This window comes from Oryzias latipes, chromosome 8 (genome assembly GCF_053564925.1).
Source record: "Oryzias latipes strain Hd-rR chromosome 8, Olatipes_Hd-rR_3.1".
NCBI classification, from domain to species: Eukaryota; Metazoa; Chordata; class Actinopteri; order Beloniformes; family Adrianichthyidae; genus Oryzias; species Oryzias latipes.
The window spans coordinates 24690400-24711982 of NC_136244.1; the positions used below are offsets into that span (position 1 = coordinate 24690400).

Genomic DNA, 21583 nt, shown 5'->3' on the forward strand with positions numbered 1-21583 from the left:
TGCTGACATCTCCTGGAGATGTGGATCATCAACATCTGGATTTTTTCTGCATCCGGCTCTGTTTCACATCTGAAATAAAATCCTCAACAAATGTGAAAAACAACTGTTTGTTTTTCATAATTCTGAAGACAGATTGTACCTATTATTTCACAATGCAGTTAATTAATTGGAAAACATCAAAATTAATTAATTTTGGAACTTCCTGTTGGTCCTCTGCTCATTCTGCCTCCAATGTTTTTATTGTTTTAGGCTCATCCAGAAGCACATATTTCTTCTGACTATTCCAAAAGGTAACCACTTTATTGAAATGCATTTGGTTATAAGGTTTGAACTGAATTCAGAGCTGAAAACTCTAAGCATTAATTGGTCCAATTGAAGCTTAAATGTATGTAGCTGGCTAATCTGAATCTAAAGGTTTTATTCGCATTATAGTGAACTTCATAGTTACCTGCTGTTGAAAAGACATTAAAATGGTTATGACTTCAAAAATCTCATTTATCACTGATATATGGTGAAAATGAACATAGAGGACTTTACTGGTTTGACTTACACATTACCTAAAATAAAAATCTGGAATAATAACTTTAAAATCTATTAACAAATAGCTTCTCTTATTATTACGCCAAAAAAGAACTTTATTGTTTTTACCAGTTATTTCAGCAACACCTCGTTGTTACCAAATGATTGAAAATAAAGCGCAATTTGGTCTCTTTTACATGGGATTTTCATTTTATTATTATTACTATTATTATTATTAATTTATTTATATTTTATTTATTTATTACCACAGTGCTGTTTCACTAGGAATGACTCAACGCTAGGGGGCAGCAGTGCGCTCAGAGACATCCTATCTGCACATTATATTCAACGAAGAGGAAGCGTCTCCATTGAATTTTCATTGCGTCACTTCCTTGTAAAATAAAACAAACGTATATGCGGTTTTGTGCTATGGTTTAATTTTTTTTTGTAAACAACTGCCTATATTTCGGTTTAGTAAATCTCATATTTAAGGAATAATAGGTGTTCACTATCAGGTTAGTTGTGTCTCATTTCTTCTTGAATTACAGTAAAGGCTTTTCCAGTCGTATTATTTATTTAGTCTTTTTTCCATGCTTGCTAAGCCGGCTAATGTTTACAGCCGGTGGTTTCCTTTTCATAAACTGCCTCAGTTACATAAACGCGTAATTAATAATAATCATAGTTGAATTGTTAGATTATTCGTTGTCATGTTTTAAGCTAGAGAGACATTTTAAACAAACGGTACACACACACGGCTTTGTTTGTTTGTTCCTGCTCTCCGTTTTTAAATTGTTTACAATATGCCAAATCATGACGTTTTATTTCAAGTTAACACATAATGAAGATGTGATGAAGAGAAACATTTTAGATGCTCACTCTGTCTGATGGTTAGAGAATCCATTAATTGTGACATTTCAAAGCTTGAATTTCATTGAAATAATCATCACACATGTTTATATATTAATATTTCACCAAGTACCGCCTGTAGAGGAAAATAAAGTATTTTGTGTGTTTTGCTCCATGATACCACCCTTATTTCCCCTTTTCCCGTGTCTCCCACACGTCCAGGTTGTGGACATGGAGCCGCCCAGTAAACCTGGCTCCAACCAGGTGGCCGATGTGGTTTTTGTCATCGAAGGGACGGCAAACCTGGGACCGTACTTTGAATCACTGAGAAAAAACTACATCCTTCCAGCTATTGAGTAAGAAGCAGAAGATGTGCAGACTTTACAGAGTGAGCTGCTCATACATTAAAACAGTAAATATCTTATTTCTTTTTTTCTAGATATTTTAATGGAGGGCCCCCAGCAGAAACAGATTTTGGTGGAGACGTGAGTGTAATTTCTGTTTTTGTTAGTATTTCAGTTTTTTAAACTATTTTAGTCCCGTTTTGTAATAATAAGTGACATCTGTTTTTCTTCCTAGTATGGTGGAACACAGTATGGTCTGGTGGTGTTCAACACAGTGGACTGTGCTCCTGAATCCTACGTTCAGTGTCACGCACCAACCAGCTCTGCCTACGAGTTTGTTTCATGGATCGACAGCATCCAGTAACTTGGCTACATTTATTAAAAAAGCAGATAGGGATCTTGTCTAAAACTCCCATGAATTTCTTGAAAGATGTGATGGGTGTTTTCCTGCAGGTTCATGGGTGGTGGAGCAGAAAGCTGCAGCCTGATTGCAGAAGGCCTTTCTGTGGCCTTGCAGCTCTTTGACGACTTTAAAAAAATGAGGGAGCAAATGTAAGGTATCATTTCGTCTAAGATGTTTAAAACATTGTTCTGTGTTTATTAAAATAAAAGTTAAAGTACATTTTAGCTCCCTAACTTTTGTTTAAACCAGGGTCTGCAACCTTTAACACTAAAAAAGCCATTCAGGCCAGTTTCCCATTGACAAAAACAGCAGCAGCTCCGAAGTCTTGTTTCACCCTCTAGAAAAATTCAAAACTCCTTTGTATTTGTTGCTTTCTTTTTTTGATATATATATATTAATTAAGCTATTTTGACTTAAATAAAAACAATAGGGAAAAAATAAATGATAGCATTTTATTCAATTCACATGAATTTGTTTTTTCCTCCTGAGAAAAGTGGACACTTTTAAAAAAATAAAGACACATCTGCTGCCGTAAATATACTTCAAAGAAAATGTTATACAATGTAAATCAACAAAGGCTTTTTCTTTTGTTTTATATAAGTCTACTTTGGTGTGTCATCGCCCTTTTCCAAGCTTAGTAATATAACCTGAAGATAAATATCATGGTCTGAGAGCCATGTATAAAAGTATATACATGTCTTTCTCTTTCCCCCTCTGGGCAGTTATTAAACATTATTTTGCAGCGTAACATAATTTGTTTTAAGTATATCCCAATAATAAACATACTTAAAGGATTACAATGTTTTTAAGAACACATGTAATTTGCTGAGTGTTTGAAATGTGTGCATTCTGGGAGAAACATAAGGCCGTTTTCATTTTTTATTGTTATAGGAGCATTTTAGCCAAAAATCTAAGAAACTACATTTAAATCAATGCTACGATATTTATCACAACCAAAGAGCCAGAATGGAGCAGTTTGGCTCTGGAGCCTCGTGTTGCAGATCCCTGCTTAAGACATCACTGACTACTTTTTAAGTTTTGTCTAAACAAGTTTTTTTCACGGTAAATGGGGAGAACGTAGACTTCCAATGTCTGATGTTGACTTTTACAGTATTCTAAACATACTGTGAAGGATTTTTAACAGTCATTGTTCTTGTTTCTGTCTGCGTGTGTCACTGCAGAGGTCAAACACATAAGGTCTGCGTGCTTCTGTGTAATTCTCCTCCGTATCTGCTTCCTGCTGTGGAGAGCGTCAGCTACACCGGATGCACAGCGGAAAGCCTGGCCAAAATCATCAGAGATGTGAGTTTTTCTACTGTGGTTTTTAATTTTGTTCAGTTCTATGAGTTGTGGCATTTCTCCTTTTTTATTATGGGAATATTTCAGATTTAAGGGGGAATTTTCAATGAATTAATCCGTCCATCAAATTGACCGTCCAACTAACTAGTCTAAGCGATGATGTCCTAAGATTTCCCTCCCCAGAATTGTTTTCAAATCTTCAGTTTTTCCAATTATTGTCACAATATATTATATTTGAAATAGATTTTTTTGAATAGGAATTAATATCTTCTCATTCAAACCAATTGTTTAGTCTGTCTGAACAGCATTCTTTTAAGAATATTTTACAACTACAAACCAAAAAGAAGAAAATCTCAATGCAATTTCAATTGCTGTCATTCTATTACAATATTTTTACACTGACTTTCACATCCATGAGGCTGTGAAAGCAAAACTTTCTAATATTGTTGAGGCGACTTTCCTACTGAAGCTTTCTGAGGAGCCGATGGGTTGACAGGGTCTGTCTTATAAATGCGACGCAGTTCATTCCGTTGTTTTGTGTGTGTTTTTTTTTTGTTTTTGTTTTTAACTAAAAAGAATCAAAGTAAAATAAATTTATTTTGTACGAGTTCATGAAGCTGATTAACCAATGGGAAGAAAAGTGGACAGCAAAGAAAACGGTTGTGAAAGTAGCAAATAACTAAAGAAACAACCCAAGCTGCCCTCTCAGTTTGCGGATTTGCTGAAACAATTTAGTCAATATTCAAGATAATCAAGTGTCAATTAAATATGAGTACAAACAAACAAGTAAACAAGAATTATTGGCAAATCCATTCACATTTGAGTTTCCTAAAGTTCAGCCGACTGTTGTTTTTCCACATCCAAAGAATCCAAAGGGAACAAGATTAGAACATTCTAGACACTGTTTGGTCACATGACTTTAGTAATTTCAAAGTGTTTCCACACATTGGACTGGAATGATCGTCGTCACATGTGTGTTGTCTGCAGTGATGCACATCAACCTACTGCGCCTCAACCCAAATGGCGTTTTCCATTATCGATAAAATCGGTTTATTTCATTTTGAAACTGTCTTAAAATGCTGTCGGTTGATTCCGTTAGCAACTTTCCTCAGACGGAGCGATTTCTTTGGACTAGAAAAAAAATGTATTCATCATTTAAGTAGATGAACCCCTTCTAATTAACAAATTAAAAAAGATGAAATATGTAAACAGGGAAATGTGCAAAGAAACTGCGGGACATTTAGGCTTCTAGAAATATAATTCTGAAGCTAAGGATAAAAAATAAATGTTACAATTTGCCAAATAGACTCGTTTATTAAATATGTATGTAGGACTTTTCGGACTTGTTACATAAAGACTAAACATTATTCTTCATAATCCTAGTTAGTACACTGCAGAGCTATTTAACCCCCCAAGAGAATTTAGAGCATAAAGAGTGAAGTGATGGTGTTTTTAATTGAATGTATGTTGTATATTTCTTTAGAGAGGAATCCACTTTTCTGTGGTGGCGCCTCGAAAGCTCCCCGCTCTGAGGTCTTTGTTTGAAAGAGCGTCACCGCTGAACGGGGCGGTCGAGCCCCTCCCTGACTACAGCCAGGACCCCTTTCACATGGTGCTCATCAGAGGCATCTCACTTCCTGGTGAGAAACCACACAGAGGGCGCCGTTTGTGCACTTCCCTGACCCGTCAGTCTTTTTGTAATGCACCGAGCTACAAGGTTATGCGTCTGCAAGCTTTCATTAGAGTGACGAGTTTCTTTATTCTCTAACATCAGCTATTAAAGATCATAAAACTGTCACAATTTTAGGAGAAAGAAAAATCGTGCCCGCTTTCAGGGAAAATGCCCTTGAAAATAAGCAATGTTGAAGATTTCCGCGTTTGGAGACAAACTGAGTCCTGACATTCAAAAACAGGATGTCCTTGTTCATTCAGAGAAGGGCTGTGTCCATACAGATGTTTCAGATGTTTCATGACTTTGATTATTTGGAATGGATGTGCTTAACATTACCTCGCATTATAAGTTTATTGGATAACTTTGTTAAAGACCCACTCCAATTAAAATCAGGTTTTTGGTGGTTTTAACATATTATGTGGCATTTTCCTGATGATGGAGGAGCTAGATGAAGAAAATTAAGCTTGAAGTATTTCTAAAGTAACACATTTACATCAATATATTTAATCTATTTAGTATTTGTGAATCAGGAGGAGATGTTTGTGTTGTAGAAAATAACCAGCTCCCTCTCCATTCTGATGCATCCACTTGCAGACTAATAGATCCATGAACGTCTTTGTTTTCCTCATCTGACCTGGAATCTGGCTCCAACCGGTACGGATGGATAGCTCCGATATTGCTCGCCATTTTTGTTGCACTGCAAATGTTAGGTCAGGGGTGAGAGGGGCTGTAAACTAGCAGTAGATGAACAGATGGATGTAGGGGTCTGCACCAGACCTCTCTACAAGTCAGAGGTCAATTTCAAATGAACACCTGCCACTCTGAAGAAACTACATCCTAGAAAACGACACAGGTTTTTTTTGAGTCTAAAAACGGCATAATTGAGAATTTAAAAATAGATTAAAAGATGATTAGAGCGGCTCTTTAAGTTCTTTATTACTTTTGTTTATTTATAGCCAAATGGACGTCTCGGCAGCGTGATTGGACATTTTAAAGCATTAGACACCTTCCATCTGATTGCAGCACAGTCTTTATGTCTTGTTACCCTCTAAATCTCAATGTGCATAAATGATGCAAAGACAAATAAATGAATGAATGTGTGGGTGTGGGTGGGTGTGGAGGAGTTTGCTCCATCTTAGCCTTGGGTTGAATTAAGGTGTTGTGCTTTTGTTGGAAACGCCATTTTCTCCCTGTTTTTTAGTGCAGTCTGAATAAATGTATGATTGTATTCAAACAAAGTTAGTCCAGTGAAACTAACCGAGGACATGGAGGCACATCCTGACACCGTTGGGTCCAGCATCCACGTTCGTGTCTTAACACTTGGTGGTTTTCTTCAAAAGTTCTGCGAAGTTAAATTTGTGTCATCTGTTCGTGTTTTTGACAGATTTCAGTTTCCTGTTGTTTAACTTTGTACTTTTTCTGTTAATGCTGTGCTGTTTACTGACGGCAGGAAGAGGTCGTTGAAAAGACTTTACATTAGGACGTTTGTGTGTTTCCTGTAATAACTTTTGGGAACTCTGCTGCTTTGTAGCTTAGCAGTTTTGGCAGCAGCGGTCTGCTAAGCTTCTTACCAACATACAATTTCAGGAAAGGATGTTAACAGACTTTTGAATAAAGCAAAGCTGCCGTTAATGTTTTGTTTTTTTTTCTTCATAATTTCAGTTTCCTCGGGTGGAGGACCCGGGCCGCTCAAACCTGTCCTCCCCCCTCTGCCTGGCACCTACCCTGTTGGTGCTTCGCAGGCCCCTCCACCCACAAACCCCAACCACAATGCACAGGTAATGGGCAAGCAGCCACCAGCGCTGTTTTCCCTGCAGGCTAATTCCCACTACCTGCTTTTGGCTTTGACTCAGGATGTAGTGTTTGTGTTCCTCTGGAAAAACTCAGCACTGTCTGCCTTTAATCTGCTTTCTGTCAGAATTTTCCCAACGCTCAGGTGGCTCCACCGATGACCGTGGAGCAATCCTACAATAAACGCAGTAAGTAAACTGGATTTATGAGCAGCAGCTTATGCGCATTTGTCCTTTTGTTCAGGCTGTGTGTGTAAGACAATCTTACCCTTCGTGTTTTTACATTTTAAACATTTACAAGCAACAACCGCCTCACCTCGAGGTCAAAGTTTTCTGTTTCCTTAAAGAGTCTTTGTTTTCTTGTTGTCCTCCAGCACACGTTTCTCAACCAAAGATGAATCCACCCAACATATCAGCAGGTCCCACACAAGCCGTGCCACCGATGCCCCATCAGGTTCCCCCCAATCAGCTGGTGCCGCCCCCGGGACAGCCGACACTCAGCCAGCAGCCTCAGGCGCCGCTTCAGCAACAGCAATCGGCCAACCAGCCCACGGCGCCATCAGGGCAGCCCAACATGGTAAAAGAGGATAAACCAGTGTCCCAGTGAGGTGGTTGTGACTCCCCCATTGGTGTCAGTCGTTCTCATTAGTATCGGCTGCTCAGTCAGCTCTTATGTGCTGATCTGCAGAGGCATCCAAACAAGACGGGAGCGTTGGCTTCTTCCACCCAGATCAGATTTGACTTTTAAAAGAAAATGAAAATATTTGATAAAATTGTCGGAAAGTTATTATTTTCTGACCGTTTGATGTTTTCCTGTGGAATTAAATTCCCAAACTTCTTTTTTTTTTTTAAGGCTGCCGGTCAAGGAAATGCAAATTCCATTGTACAGCCCTCCAGTGTGGCAAACAAAGTCGTGGCGTGGACCGGCGTCCTGGAGTGGCAAGAGGTAAAAAACATAACATCACACAGAGGAAATTCAGTTTGTTTATCATTTTGCAGGAAAAATACTTTTTAACCTGTTCCCAGGTAAATAAAGATGTGTCAGCATAAATATTTGTACGCCTAAAAGAAAAGTCTTTGCATGTTGGATTGTGCAAAGTAAATGAGTCCTGAAAGGTTTTAAGTTGTTTTTATTTTGTGAAGACACGCCTCTAAAGCTTAAGGTTAAATAACCATCAGAATGATGAGCAAAGATGTGACTTTATGGCACCTAAATGAATTCATGCTGTTTATCTCCTTTTTGACTCACAGTCCAAATATGGAACTGCAGAAGACGAGTCTTTAATCCTGGCAACTTCCTGTTCAGCTTTTTGTGATCTTGTTTGAACTTAAGTTGGGTTTTCTGGTCTTAGCCGCTCGCTGCGGTTCCTAACCTGCTCCTGTCTTTGCCTTTGGAGATCAAAAGTGTCTTTAGAAGTCAGGATGCCCATGACCTCTGACCTCAGACCAAATCGATGGTTGTGGGTAGGGAGGGGTGTGACGATAACCGCATCACCGCGATGATCATCTTATCACCTCATTTCTATGTTGTTTTTTTTAAGTTCTACACATGGTGCGTGATTTAAACTACAAAAAACACATTCATCTTTGCTAAAATTTACTTTTTCTGCGAGTCCTGTGTTCAAACGTCAAAGGCTCCTGGGGGAATTTCCCTTGTATTCATTTCCATTACAAGCTGCGTGCGTTCTTGGATGCGCGATGCCCGCTGTAGGATTTTGTGTTTGGCGTGGGGGTGGGGGGTCGCAAGAGTCCAGACACCGCGACTATTGGTGCTTTATCACCGCGGCGATCAAAATTCCCACACCGTCACAGCTCTAGCTGTGGGTACAAATCATCGACATAGCTTCCGGCTCCCACCAAATAAAGTCAATTCAGCTGCCATGTTGGAGCCAGATAACGTCAGTGAGCAGAGATTGGTCAGTCAGTCTGAGTCGGCATCTGATTGGTCAGTTTATTCTTTAAATAACCTGCAATAAAAAAATATCATAAAAAATGTATTAGGATTATCAAGAACATGTTGAGAAACTGTATCAGAGCATTCTGACTAATATGATGACTAAGTAATAGCTGTTTATTTCTGAATGGAAGGCTGTGAGATTTTAGCTTCTTGGAACCACTTCCTGTTTCAACACCGGGGGGAGGAGTCATTCAGTCCATTGGGGGAGGAGTCCCTCAGTCCAGTGGTCAATGGTTAATGGTGCAGTCAATGGTACGAATGGAGGTAGACGTTACATTATGTGTGAAACGGTTTGAGCGCTTCTGCCAGCAGAAACGCAAAGGGTTTCTGCAGCATGTTTGCTGGATGACATTTTTGGGTTCCAAGTAGAGGTTTTTAGGTCATTTTTTCTTCTTTTTAGACAAAATTCTCCTCAAATTTTGGAGCCTAAGCTTTTTCCTTTTGCTTAATTGCCTTTCCGGTTCTTTTCCTGCAGAGCCCCATCAAGGTCATAAGTCTTAATAACCACCCGAGATGGATTTCCCTACACTTTGATTCATTGCTCGTCACCGCTCGTATTGGTTTAGCATGAGGTCAAGTCAATGGAGTTTACAGTTGCAGCGCTGAACCCAGAAAATGGATGTTGATGGCTTTTATGCGACACTCATGAGGTCTTCATGCTTTTGTATGGTGGCCAAGGATGGATCAATTCTCCTCATCAGCAGCAGCCTGATCCTCCTCATCTGTTTGTCAGAATTATTGAAGTCAGGTAAATGAATTGGACTAAGAATGAGTAGCCCTGGACGAGCTCCATCTGTGGAAAGACGCAAACAACCGTGGCGCATGAGGAGCGTGAGCCATCGCTCCTGATCTGCCACTTCTTCCTGCATTTAGCTCATCATCTTCCTGCATTTAGCTTCTGGACGTGATTATTTGCTGGAGCTATTGGTGATGTTGGAAAGGCTTGAAATGGAGAATCTGAAACTCATCTGGAGAACATAGTAGTTGGTTAAACCAGAGATGCCAGCATGCTGGGAGTTTCCACAGACTGCAGTCGTGTCTAAAGTATGTTGAAAGTTTTTTTCTTAATCTGTCAAGCTTTCCGGTTGGGTTTTAGTCAGCACCTGTTTGTTGTTTTCTTTCTTTCATCTTCTAATAAATGCCCCGTGTGTCTTTGTTGGAATAAATGTTGATGGAGGTCTCTGGTAAAAGACTGACCAGAGCTGCGATCAGCTGCAGGTCTCTCAGCGTGACTTGAAGCCTCCGTTTCTTTTTTTTTTCTTTGCTTCTGCTACTAAATCTTTTGGTGTAAACATTACTGTCGTCCTCGTTTGGGCCTCAGGAACGTTTTTAATGTTCACTTCTTCTGCTTTTTCTTCCCACAGAAACCCAAAGCCTCGTCTATGGATTCAGCCACCAAACTGACCCGCTCCCTGCCCTGTCAGGTCCACGTTAACCAAGGAGAAAATCTGTGAGCAGCAAAGCAGAAACACCACGACTCCATCTGTGGCTTGTTGCTGCTGACATGTTTCTCTCTCAACAGCAACACAGAACAGTGGCCACAGAAGCTCATCATGCAGCTGATCCCACAGCAGTTACTCGTGAGTTCGCCGTTTGGTGGTGTCTGCAGTCTCAGCCTCGCTCTCAGCTTCATCGTCTGCTTCTGTCTTTCTGCAGACCACCTTAGGTCCCCTGTTCAGAAACTCCCGAATGGTTCAGTTCCTCTTCACAAACAAAGACCTGGACTCGCTGAGAGGCCTCTATCGCATTATGGCAAACGGTTTTGTACGTCTTCAGAGCCTCTTCTCCATCTCTTTTCCATTTTGTATTCGTGGTCTCAGTTTATCCGTTTTACAGAACCTTCATGCAGCTTTTGAATGATAACATGTATTCTGTTAGAATTCACTCAAAAGGTTTTGCATTTTTTTGAAATGTTGTTAGAGAAATGCATTTAATTGAGAGCGTTTCTTTTCCTTTTTTATGATTTAAAGAAGTGAGGCTGTTAAGGATCCTTTTCTAGGAGTGTTAATCCTGTTTCTGTCCACAAGGTGGACTGAACACAAAACCTTGTCGTGTTGATCTCATTAAAACTCAAAGGTTTTTGTGAGATCTGTTTTGTTTTTAGCTTCGACCTTTTCCTTTGGTCGGTTTTTTAGTGCACCAAAACCTCTAAAGAAACAGGAAAAACCTGAGGATTTCCTGTAGGTGAGCTCTAAAGCGCAGCTTGAATTCAGTTTCTACTGTTTGCATTCCTGCAACATTTTTTGATTGGACAGAGGAGCTCAGAAGTAGGTTATGTCCCGAAGCCCGGGCCCTGTCGCATAATTAAAGCCGGCTCCCATGTCAGGGCCTTAATCTGCCCTGTGGCCCTCTGCAGGCGGGCTGCGTCCACTTCCCCCACACCACCTCCCCCTGTGAAGTCCGCGTGCTGATGCTGCTCTACTCCTCCAAGAAGAAAATTTTCATGGGCCTCATCCCCAACGACCAGAGCGGCTTCGTCAACGGCATCCGGCAGGTCATCACCAACCACAAGCAGGTCCAGCAGCACAGAGCGGTGAGTGGCCAGAGAGGGCGGGAGGCTGGGAAAGGATTTTGGGGGTGGGTGGAGCTAAAAGATGTGATAATGAGGAGGATTTAGAGAGGAGCTCCAGGGAGCTGAGCAGCTTCTTAGCAGTCCGCTGCATTGTTACTGACATTTCATTTTTCCAGCACGGCAGCTGCTGCAGACTTTTTCAAATCAAAGTTGGTGTGAAGGAGAACGGATGAACATGTCAAAATAAAAGCACATTCATTCAGCCACATTGTGCAATGATACTTGTATATTTTATATTGTGATTAACCTTAATGCCAACATTTCAAAATACAGTGGCCCATCAATATATTGAGGTTCCCTTTTGGCTAATTTTTTTATTTGCAATTTACACTTTTTTCTTCAAAACAGTGCACTGGGTTCTGCATCCTGATTGGCTTTTGACCTTGTCAATCAATCTTTGTTTTCCTTTTAATAATACTGGACGCATTTTCTATGAAGATTTGAATTTTAAGATTTCAAACAAGGTTTTTGTCTGAGAAAAGTCCCTAAAGTGTGAAGTGAGGAGTTTTACAACAATTAGTAATCTTTCTTTGTAGATGTCAGTTATTGCAGGTTATTTTTAGAATGTAACCCTGCAATAAATATGGGACCACTATATTTCTTTATATATAGAGTTAAAAATGGGGGGGTATCAGAATTAGTCAAAAAATTGTTTAAAATCCCCGTCTGGGTAAACCATAGACGGTCATTTTAGCAAAAAAAATCCTTCAATTTTCAGGTAATGAAGGAAAGAAAATGTTATGTTTCCGTTGAAAGTTTTCTATCTTCAAATCCTGATAAGGGAATTATAAAAAAAAATAATAAATACACGAATGTTTCATGTTCAACCCCCCTGAAGTAGAAGCTCCGCTGCCGCAACCGATTACGGAAAAATTTCAGTGAAGTCTCTGCAAACCGGAAACCCCAGAGAGGAGGTGATTGTGAGAGTCTCCTCAGGATTAACACTCCACTGCATCACGGATGAGAGGAGCTGCATGACTGGGAAACAATGCAGCATCCACACAAGCTGCACATTTCCCTCCACAGGAAAGATGCTCTCCTCAGGTTTAAGAGTTGCATCAGGTTCTTTCTCGTCCTCTGCTATCATAAGTCGTTGTTTGCTGATCCTGCTTTATGTCGTTGTAAAGCAGTCTGGTTTGTGTTTCATCACACGGTCTGTTTCGCATTGCTAACGAGAAAGCAACCTTAATATGATTCAAATTTAGAGTTGGGGCCAGTTGTTGAGGTTTCTGTCAGGAAAGTTCCTTGAACAACATTTAGGAACTGCATGTTCTTTTCTCCAAAGCGATGCTGGATCGTATGAGTTACAGCAGCTGAATCATGAACAGAGAAACAAGCTGCTGCTCTGTGGCTTCCTCTAAAGGCCTTAAACGCTCTGCTGCCGTCAGTCAGAGAACATGCCATGTATCTGCAAAAATCCCAGGGTGATTCAGCGAGACGGATGGCTAAAAGGGATGTTTCATCACACTGCTTTTTCCCAGAGTCCTATTAGTTTCTCTGTGGTGTGAGAAGCCCCCTCCTTCCCCTGTTGTCTCCTCCTCAGTGGGGAGGCGCACAGTTCACAACAGCAACTGCAGAGGAGAGGGAGCTCAGGAGCAGCTTCTAGACGGGACTTTGCAGATAAACTCTTTTTTTTTTTTCCCCAAATAATGGCCGCTTCCCTTTCTGCAGCCTGCTGAACAACAACAGGTTTTCTCCTCCGTTTATGCTGCTGCAGTGATTCATGTTCAGCCGCATGTGGACGGTGTATATCCCCCCCAGATTTACTTCATTTTAACCGTGAAATCCGGGGTGGCAAACACCTCTGCAGGTGGTGCTTCAAGTGAAATCTCTTCTTCCCTTTGTGTTTGCTTTTGCTGCCCTAACAAAGAAATGCAGAATGGAGCCTCACGCACCTTCAGCATTCTTGACTCAGTAAATGCCAATTACACAGAGCAAATATGCAAATTCTAAATATACATGATCTACAAAGTCTATTTATTCCTGCAAAAGAAAGGGTGTTTTTTTTTTTAAATAAACATTTTCAAACTAAAAATCTGTTTGTGTTTATAATGTTGAGTAAGGATGAGATATGAGATACAGTACTCCAAATCCTGTTTTTGGCGTTTTTCTGATGATGGAGGACATGTATAAAGAGAATTTAGCTGAGTATCTCTTTATACAAATTGTTATTAATAATGAGCAAAAAAATGGCATTGAAAGAGATCGTAGAAAATACGCTGGGCGGGCCACTAGCTCCCTGCTCTGAACCCTCAGCATCAAGGAGGGGAAGGGGGGCGGGGTTGCTCTGTGCCAACTGTCCTGCCCACATGAATTTGAGCTCCATGCCAGGAATGTATGTGTTGAATTCTGTCTCACACATAACCTTGTAATAACCTGCACAGAGAACACAATTAAAAACAAAAAAATAATTGATTATTAACATTAAGAAATAAAACATAAGATTTGTTTTTCTCTAGTGAAGTTTAAAAAGTCAAGATTTTCTGTAAATAAATTTGAAATCCAGTTTCTCCTTTTTCATCATTTCACTTTTAAGTTTAGGAAAATTCTTTTGATTTTAACTTTTGTGAATGATTCCGATTTTCAAATTAAGAAAATAAAGTAAAAAGATGATCCAACTTTGAAGAAGTTATTCTCACATTGGTCTTAATTTAGTAAAAGTAAAGACCTAAAGAAAGACAACGTTGTTTTTTTCTAAATTCCGTTAATCCGGTTGTGTTTTTCTCAAAGGTTTTTCTTTGAAGTCATCAAACATGAATCTCAGTCTCAGCAGCTGGTTTTGGAGGCTGGAGCTCCAAACGTTCCTCCTCTCCAATGATGAAGCAGCTTTGTGTTTTGGTCACAAATGATCAGTGATTGATTGTTCAGTCTTTCTGTTGTTTTTCTGCTGTCATCTGAAATCGGGAATGACGAGCATCCAACAGGGAAAAGGATGAAAATGACCTAAATGTTTGTGTTTTAGTCTGACAGTTTACTGGCAGAGCGTGATTGGATGATTCGATTTTCTACTTATTGAATGGCATCATAATTTACTGTACATAAAGTTAGTTTTCTGTTGTTGAGTATTTTTAGCAACCAAACAATGGAAAAACATGAAGGGAGACTCCAAATATTAGATGCCTGGAAGACTAAATTTGGATTTAACTCTTTATTTCCAACTCTAGAAAAAGTCCCTGATTGCTGTTAGATATAAGAAAATTATTGTTTTCTGTAGTTCTTTGTCATTTCAGCTTATTTTAGTTAAAAAACTTTAAATAAATCTGGTGCTTTTCTAATTTTAAGAGTAGGAAACTGAACCAAAAAAATGACCAAACGATTTTTTGATTTGTTTGTTTGTGTTGTTTTTTGTCATTTAGCAACAAATGGGTGCATCTGGGGGCCCAATGCAGCCTGGTCAAGTTCCCCCCAACCAGAACTTTCTTAACAGGGCCCCTGGTCCTATTCCCGTTTCCCACGGTAACGTCCAGCCTCAGGTAAATGACAGGGCTCTGCGCTGGCGATGCCTGCCTGCTCCTGGACACCGGGTTTCTTCTGCACGTTTGCACTTCTGCATGTTTGACTGGTAACTCTTCTTTTTCCTTCACCTTCATTTTTGCGTTCTGGCTTCCACCACTCTGGCCTGTGCTGCATCCAGTCTGTGGTGGTGGGCATGCCTCCTGTTAGTCAGGTCTCCATTATGGAGGAGCAGCAGAGACAAAACAACATGGTGAGATGCAAAGAGATTCCTTACAATTCAGCACGTTTCGATTCCACCAGGCTGGACTTTTTCTTATTTCTTTGAGTTCTGATATAACCTTTTCAGACTGTCACTACCATCTCAGTGCCTGTTTTTACTACCGCATGCCTTTACTGCTGAATATTTAGCTAACATGTGTGTTTGTGTGTTCAGAATATGTGTTCAACCCTGTGGCTTCACATGTTGGTGCCATTCAGAGGTTTTACAATTTAAATATCGATTAAGATGGGAAACGATTGAAGCTTGTTGAAAGTCCCAGCAGCCCCTTTATGGGTGGATACGGGGAGTCAAACCCGCAGGAAATTCTGAAGGTGTTCAGTTAGCCTGTGAGTGAAAATGCTGATGCATCATTTTTTGTTCCCAGCGAACTCTTAAACAAACACGCAAGGGGGAAGTAGGTGAGGCGCATGCGGGTTGTATGGATTTTTCATGTTATCCAAATCCTGTAGACCGAGCAAGCGCCGTGTTAGTGCTTTTCACGTGATACGTGCACGCTCCCCGCTTCAGCCTGACTGTTAGAAATGAGGAAATTAGACAATCAGAGTGTAGATTGTGTGGGCCTCCAGGCGTCCCACGTATCAAATGCACACCCTGTGTGTGCGACATCTGTGCGCGGTCGGTAAGGGGCCGGGACTCGCACCTTACCAGCGACTATAGAGGCATGAGGGCAGCAGACGACAGCTTCACCTGAACGCCACACGTGCGTGGAACTTACATTATCCTTGCAAATACTTACCAATACTTTATGACGTCCCTTAAGGGAACAGCAAGACACACCTGCGCTCCTCCTAAGATGCGGGGTCTCTATGACCCTCTACGGGCCCGAACGACCCAAAAACCTGCAGCATCCCCATAGAAGTGCATGTGACTAAAGCGGAAGTTTCTCCTCAGGTTTTTAGGTTAAGGTGTACAATCGCTGATGATAAATTCTGTTCAAGCTTCAGACTTTGTTTCCAAAATCCGCTGAAAGTCAGATTTCTGCCAAACGTTAACCTTACAGAATGATTTACTTCTACAGCGTCATTTCTCTGCAGGTCAACATTTCTCAGATGTTCTCATGTGCAGATTAAAACTGTGTTGCTAACCGTTCACTCAGATGACAATAAGAACAGCTGGACCAACCAATCAGCAGTCAGCGGTTAGTGGAGCTCCGCCCAATCAGATGGTGCAGAATACCCAGGCGCAGCCTCAGGGTCCCATTCTTCGCCTCTCAACCCCAGGAGCCAACCCTCAGCTTCGCAGTCTCCTCCTGAGCCAGCAGCAGCCAGTAAGACTGCAGGGAAGGACTCCGTCACCTGTCCTGTAGGAAAACTCTGAGCTGAGAGGGTCTGTGTCTGTGTCCCAGCAGCAGGGAGGGGTTCCTCACATGCAGGGCATGATGTCTCACCAAGGCCTAGGACAACAGTTGGTCCACCAAGCACCAGGAGGGGGGGCTCAAATGCAAGGCCAGTGGAGGCAACCCATGCCAGGTCAGCAAACAGCCGTCACAACGGGGAGAGTCCCACACAAATGTCAATATGGAGGTTATCTAAAAGACTAAACATTGCTATAAATAAAAATATTTAACATGTCGAACATTTTTTAGAAGAAATCTTATGAGGGTGTTTTAAAAATAGTCACTTTTCAAATGAAAGCAGATCTTTTGTGAGTTTAATGAAGTGTTTTTGTAAAAATGCTGCTTTTATTGTGTAGAACAACAAAACATTTTTGTACAGTAGTACCCCAGAGTTACATAAGCCTCTTCGACGGCACTTAAAGCTGCGTCACGCTGCCACTGCGTACATGTTGCACATTTTCCACCTATGACATTTTGGCCTTTCATGATGCATGTGTGATATACGTAAAGTCTTAGTCATTTGTCGATGTCCGCCGTGGGTTTGGTTTTGAGCTGTTCAAAGTTTTGGCTCGGTTTTTGCGTATTTTACGTGCAATTGCTACGGAAATCTTGCGCAGTTGTGCGCGATTTTTGCGGAATGCAAATTTATGGCTTTCCACGACCGCTCCACGTAAGTCTAACGGGCGTTTCACGCATATAACTTGTATATATAAACGCCGCACATATCTCATTTGAATTACATAATTGAAGCACGAATCACTCATGAATTGCACATAAACTGCGCAATAATGGTGCAGTCATAATGGTGGTCAAACTCTACTTATACCTCAGTTAATTATCACTGTATTTAATTAAGCATATATGATTTAAGTGACATTTTTGTTTTGTTTTCTGTCTTTTTAATCTATGCATTTCATCATTTCTGTAATGAGTTTGATAAATATGTGTAAATTCTTTATTGCTTTGACTACAATGCTTGAAATAAATCAATAAAATCAAAAATCAAATCAATCAAAATCAATAATCACGCACGGTTCATGTTCTACGTTGATTCACGTGTTCTTTGCGTGGTTTATCTGTACGTGTGCGGTTTGTTCATTCTCACAAACAGTGAGATAGACAGTGTAAGTCCATTAGCAAATGCTTCTGCTGGTTGGACTTCAAGAAAATCAAGTGGAAAATCTCCGATTCTTGCTAAAGACGGGAATGTTTTTGCCACTTTCCTGCGTTCAGGTCAGATGCTGATGGCCGGCGGGCAGAGAGGACCCGTGCCCCAGACTGGGATGCAGCAAGTCTCCAGCGCCATGGAGGACGACCTTCTCATGGATCTGATCTGAAGGACTTCAGTTTTAGTTCCGGCCGCCTGCTTCAGACATCTGCTCTGTTTCTTTCTTGGTTTAAATGTTCGTCGTAATCAAGAAATGAATCATGAGTAGTTTCTCCTTTTTATCCAGAGGCCTAAGCAGTGTCAGTTAATTAAGGTCAGACAATGTGAGCATTAGATTTTCATGTAAATGGTCAAACCGTGAGCACGCTAATCCTTCATGCTAAAACACTGGATTCTTACAGTGGAAGCACTTCATCGCCGGAAACTCCTCCTCTTTATGTTTTATACTTTGATACCTAAACTGTTCTTTCTTATTTGACTACAGCTGAAAATTTACAAATGTATATTTTTTGTTATCTATTAACTTGTTTTGAGAATAAAATCTAGGAGCCAGTTTTGCTGTTTGCTGGGTTGCAGCAGGAAAAAGGTGAATGCGGGAAAAGATTCCGTTATAGATAGCTTACTGTCTTTCTCTGCCAAATAGTGTCACAGTGTTAATTTTAACTACTCCAATATGTCGCAGGACCATAAAGGCCGTCTCTGTGCCAAGTAGATCTACCAGATGGCATCAGTTGGCCATGTTTCCATTGGCAAGATGTACAATCAGGCTGGCTGCATGCGCACATGGCACAGACTCACTATACATGCACACAGTCCGCTTTCACAGCACCCTCGCATAGAAGCGCCATGCATTGCTGTGAAATCGCTCACGCGGTGACGCCGTCGTGCACCTGGTGGCGAGGCGGGCGCTGAAGCTGCAGGGCGGGAAACTCGTGAACTATTTGCACCTCACACAAACGCACATCCACAGACCTGCACTGACTTGGACGGTGTGTGCACGCATGCACTCTCACCAACAGGAAGTGATGTCAGCCCCCGTCACCTGGGAGACGGAGGCGGTTGCTAAGCTACTGTGACAGAGGGTTCTTGTTTCGGAGCTTTTCTTCAGCCCCACTTTCACATGGACTCGCACAGATAGACACTGGTCCCTCAGTGGCTGGCGCTCATCCCTCCCATCCTTTAATCAGCGGCCTGCCCCTCCGAGCCCGGCTTAGCCTCACTTTCTCTTCCCCTCTTTTGCTCGCTGTCCCCATCTCCCATCTATCAGCCTCTATCTCAACTCAAGCTATTAGCGCCTGACTGAGATCATAGGTTTTCTTTTATTAGAAGCAGAAATTTACCTTTAACAACAGCTCAGGTGAACAACGTGGGGCAACTGCACTCCAGTTTTAACTCAACTAGATTGTTCATTTAAAAAAAAAAATTGTTGTTTAAATTCAAATTCTGAAGATTTTTTTACAATAAACCAGAAGTCCTTTAATATTGAAGTAGTTCCTCACTTTTCAAAAACTAGCCTCTATAAATAATTGGGTTTCGTTAACTAAAGCAGCACTTGACTCAAATACATGTTTAAGCCCCTTTATAAACAGTATTTTGTGATGTAACAGAGGGAGATGGAGGGTTTTGTTGCTCCGGTTCGTTCCGAGCCTTTGTGAGAGCTCGGTTGAAGCTTACCACCTCCTGTCTTCTCGGGAACGGAAAGCTCTGCACACCTGGATCTGGGGATTTTCTGCTCTTTTTCCCTGTAGATCCTCTCAAGCTCTGTTAGGTTGGATGGAAGCTGTCAGCACAGGGCTATTTTCAGGTTCCTTTGGAGAGATTCAAGTCACTGGAAAGACTGGGCCTCTCAAAGATGTCAAGTTGGGCTGTAGAAAAAAACAGTCTCACTCTGTTGTGTTTTGCGTTTCCTGGTCCTTAAGTGTTGAATTTTTAATGACAAAGCAGCTTTTAAAAGTGTAAAATTGTGGTTTTAGGCTGTCATTTAGTTTGCACCCAGTTTCATTTGTTTTAATTTTGGCAGAAAGTTTTCTTTGATTTGGTCTAAAAGGAGTTTTAAATACTTTAAGAGTTGTTGTCATATTGAAAGGGTTCACCTTATCCAACCGCCGAAACATTCACTAAATATTCTTTCAATACAAAAGATTTTGCAGAACTTTTTTTGGACACATTAAAAACGACCTTTTTAAATCTCCTTTTGTCCAATTTTGCTTTGGATAGCCAGAGTTTTCTCATTCATTTTTAAGGTCATTTCAGGGAATTTTAAATGGTTTGATTGGATTTTTTTTCCGTCTTGTTCTGATAGATTTGTTGCTCTGTGTTTTTGATCATTTTTAGAAAATATAGTTTAGTCAGACAACTGCCTTCACATTTGCCTCCAGAAAACTGATATACCGAGCAGATCATGCCGGACTCAGCTGCTTTTAGTTTCCCTGGTCCTGTGGGGAACATCGGAAACCCAAACCATGAACTGCCCCTGCCGTGCTTAACCATTCCATGAAGAGTTTTAGTTGAAAAACCTGAGCTCCTTTGATCTTCTTATCTGTCTATATAACTGTGTTCCAAAGTAGTTTGTTTGGATTAAGATTATCATATTTTAATTTATACAAGCAGACATTTATTTTATTTTTTTATAGAGTTTATGTTATTTTGCTTATACATGACAATGGTACTCAGACATGATCTGCCAAATCTGCATCCAACTTTCCCTGTGAAGTCTTTTTTAGCAATAGAAATATTTTACTTTGGAACATAAATGTTGTTTAAAGGGTATTTTCACTTTATTGCTCGTTTTATTTCAGGTTAGATATTCTCTAGACAAAGAGGCAGACGGAGGATTTTATTTTTTCAGAGGAAGGTGCGCTAACTCGACCTGCGTCTGCACATTTTTAAGTCTGCCTCACATCTGCAATAAATATATTTAAGTGCATTAAAGTCACTTAGCCTTGAACTTTACAGGGAATTGGGTTTGTTCTGTTTGGAGGCTTTTTACTGTTGAGTGGTTGGGGTCGGCCTCGCTGTGGCCCCAAATTAAAATGCTAATGATTGTGTGGCATTTTGGTTTTTATTCTGTCATCGTGGAGGGAAGCAACAGACCAGTTTAAGGGACGATCAGGGGAGGCTAAGAGCTACAGATGAAGATTATACAGCCTGGTGGCAGAAGCGCTGCTCAGCATTATGGGGTTTATAGGCCTGGGGCCAGGGTTTGTTTTATGCCCTGCCGGAGGAGGTGCTGACAGGAGCGAGAGAGATGGAGGGAAAGGACAAAGAATCTTCTTATTCAGCCTGATGATCTGGAAAATGTGGTGATGGCCGTGGATGAGTTCCGCCTGCATGTGCGGGAACAAGAAAAGGTGCAACATCTAAGGTTGGATTTGTCTTCGTTTTATTTGAGGTGGTCCAGGTGAAGGAGGGGGGGTTCAGCTGCCACATAGATTGTTTCTGTTAGTAGAGGAGGGCTGACGGTAGTGCAGGAGGTGCAAGGTTGGTTAACTCTGTGTTTGGAAGAGCGTCTTCTGCCTCTGCAGGTGAAGAGTGCCCACGAGCACCAGAGCGTTCAACCCTCACCTGAGAGTCACAGCAGCTCCGGTGTTTAGTCTGATATCACACAGGCTGGAATCTGCACTCGGTGGCCTGCTGTTCCACCATCAGATACGGATCAGGGCTCAGTTTGGGCCTCAGAGGCTGAAGGGGTCTGGGAGTTGAGACGGAAACGCAGACGCTCTGGGGGAGAGAAAAGGAAGCAGCTTGTTCCTCGGCACTGGCGTGGTTTCTCTCATCCTGCCTTTCACTTTGCCAACCGGCCAAAGCAAAGGTTTGACTGCAATGCTGCAACTGAGCCCAGACAGCCAATCCGTGTCCCACGCAGTTTGTAAGAAGCGGCAAAACCATCTTTATTCATTTACCTGCTCGAGGTGTCCACTCCATCAGTCAGGTAAAGGCTG

General features: G+C 41.2%; 1 protein-coding gene across 4 annotated transcripts; it reads left to right on the forward strand.

Moving 5' to 3' along the window:
- Nucleotides 1-872: 872 nt before the first annotated feature.
- On the forward strand, nucleotides 873-18194 carry med25 (mediator complex subunit 25). 4 transcript variants are annotated; one of them, XM_011477805.3, is made up of 20 exons: nucleotides 873-1034; nucleotides 1588-1721; nucleotides 1805-1850; nucleotides 1945-2069; nucleotides 2163-2261; nucleotides 3294-3414; nucleotides 4895-5051; nucleotides 6746-6861; nucleotides 7002-7062; nucleotides 7248-7450; nucleotides 7727-7819; nucleotides 10195-10280; nucleotides 10353-10410; nucleotides 10487-10594; nucleotides 11187-11363; nucleotides 14759-14875; nucleotides 15037-15108; nucleotides 16235-16405; nucleotides 16484-16607; nucleotides 17708-18194. In XM_011477805.3, the coding sequence occupies exons 2-20, from the start codon at nucleotides 1597-1599 to the stop codon at nucleotides 17809-17811; spliced, it is 2163 nt and encodes a 720-aa protein (XP_011476107.1). In that variant the 5' UTR covers nucleotides 873-1034; nucleotides 1588-1596; the 3' UTR covers nucleotides 17812-18194. The 4 variants fall into 4 exon arrangements, with proteins under 4 accessions (XP_011476107.1, XP_011476108.1, XP_011476109.1 ...); XM_011477806.3 differs by having other exon boundaries at nucleotides 16487-16607; XM_011477807.3 differs by lacking the exon at nucleotides 15037-15108.
- Nucleotides 18195-21583: the final 3389 nt, after the last annotated feature.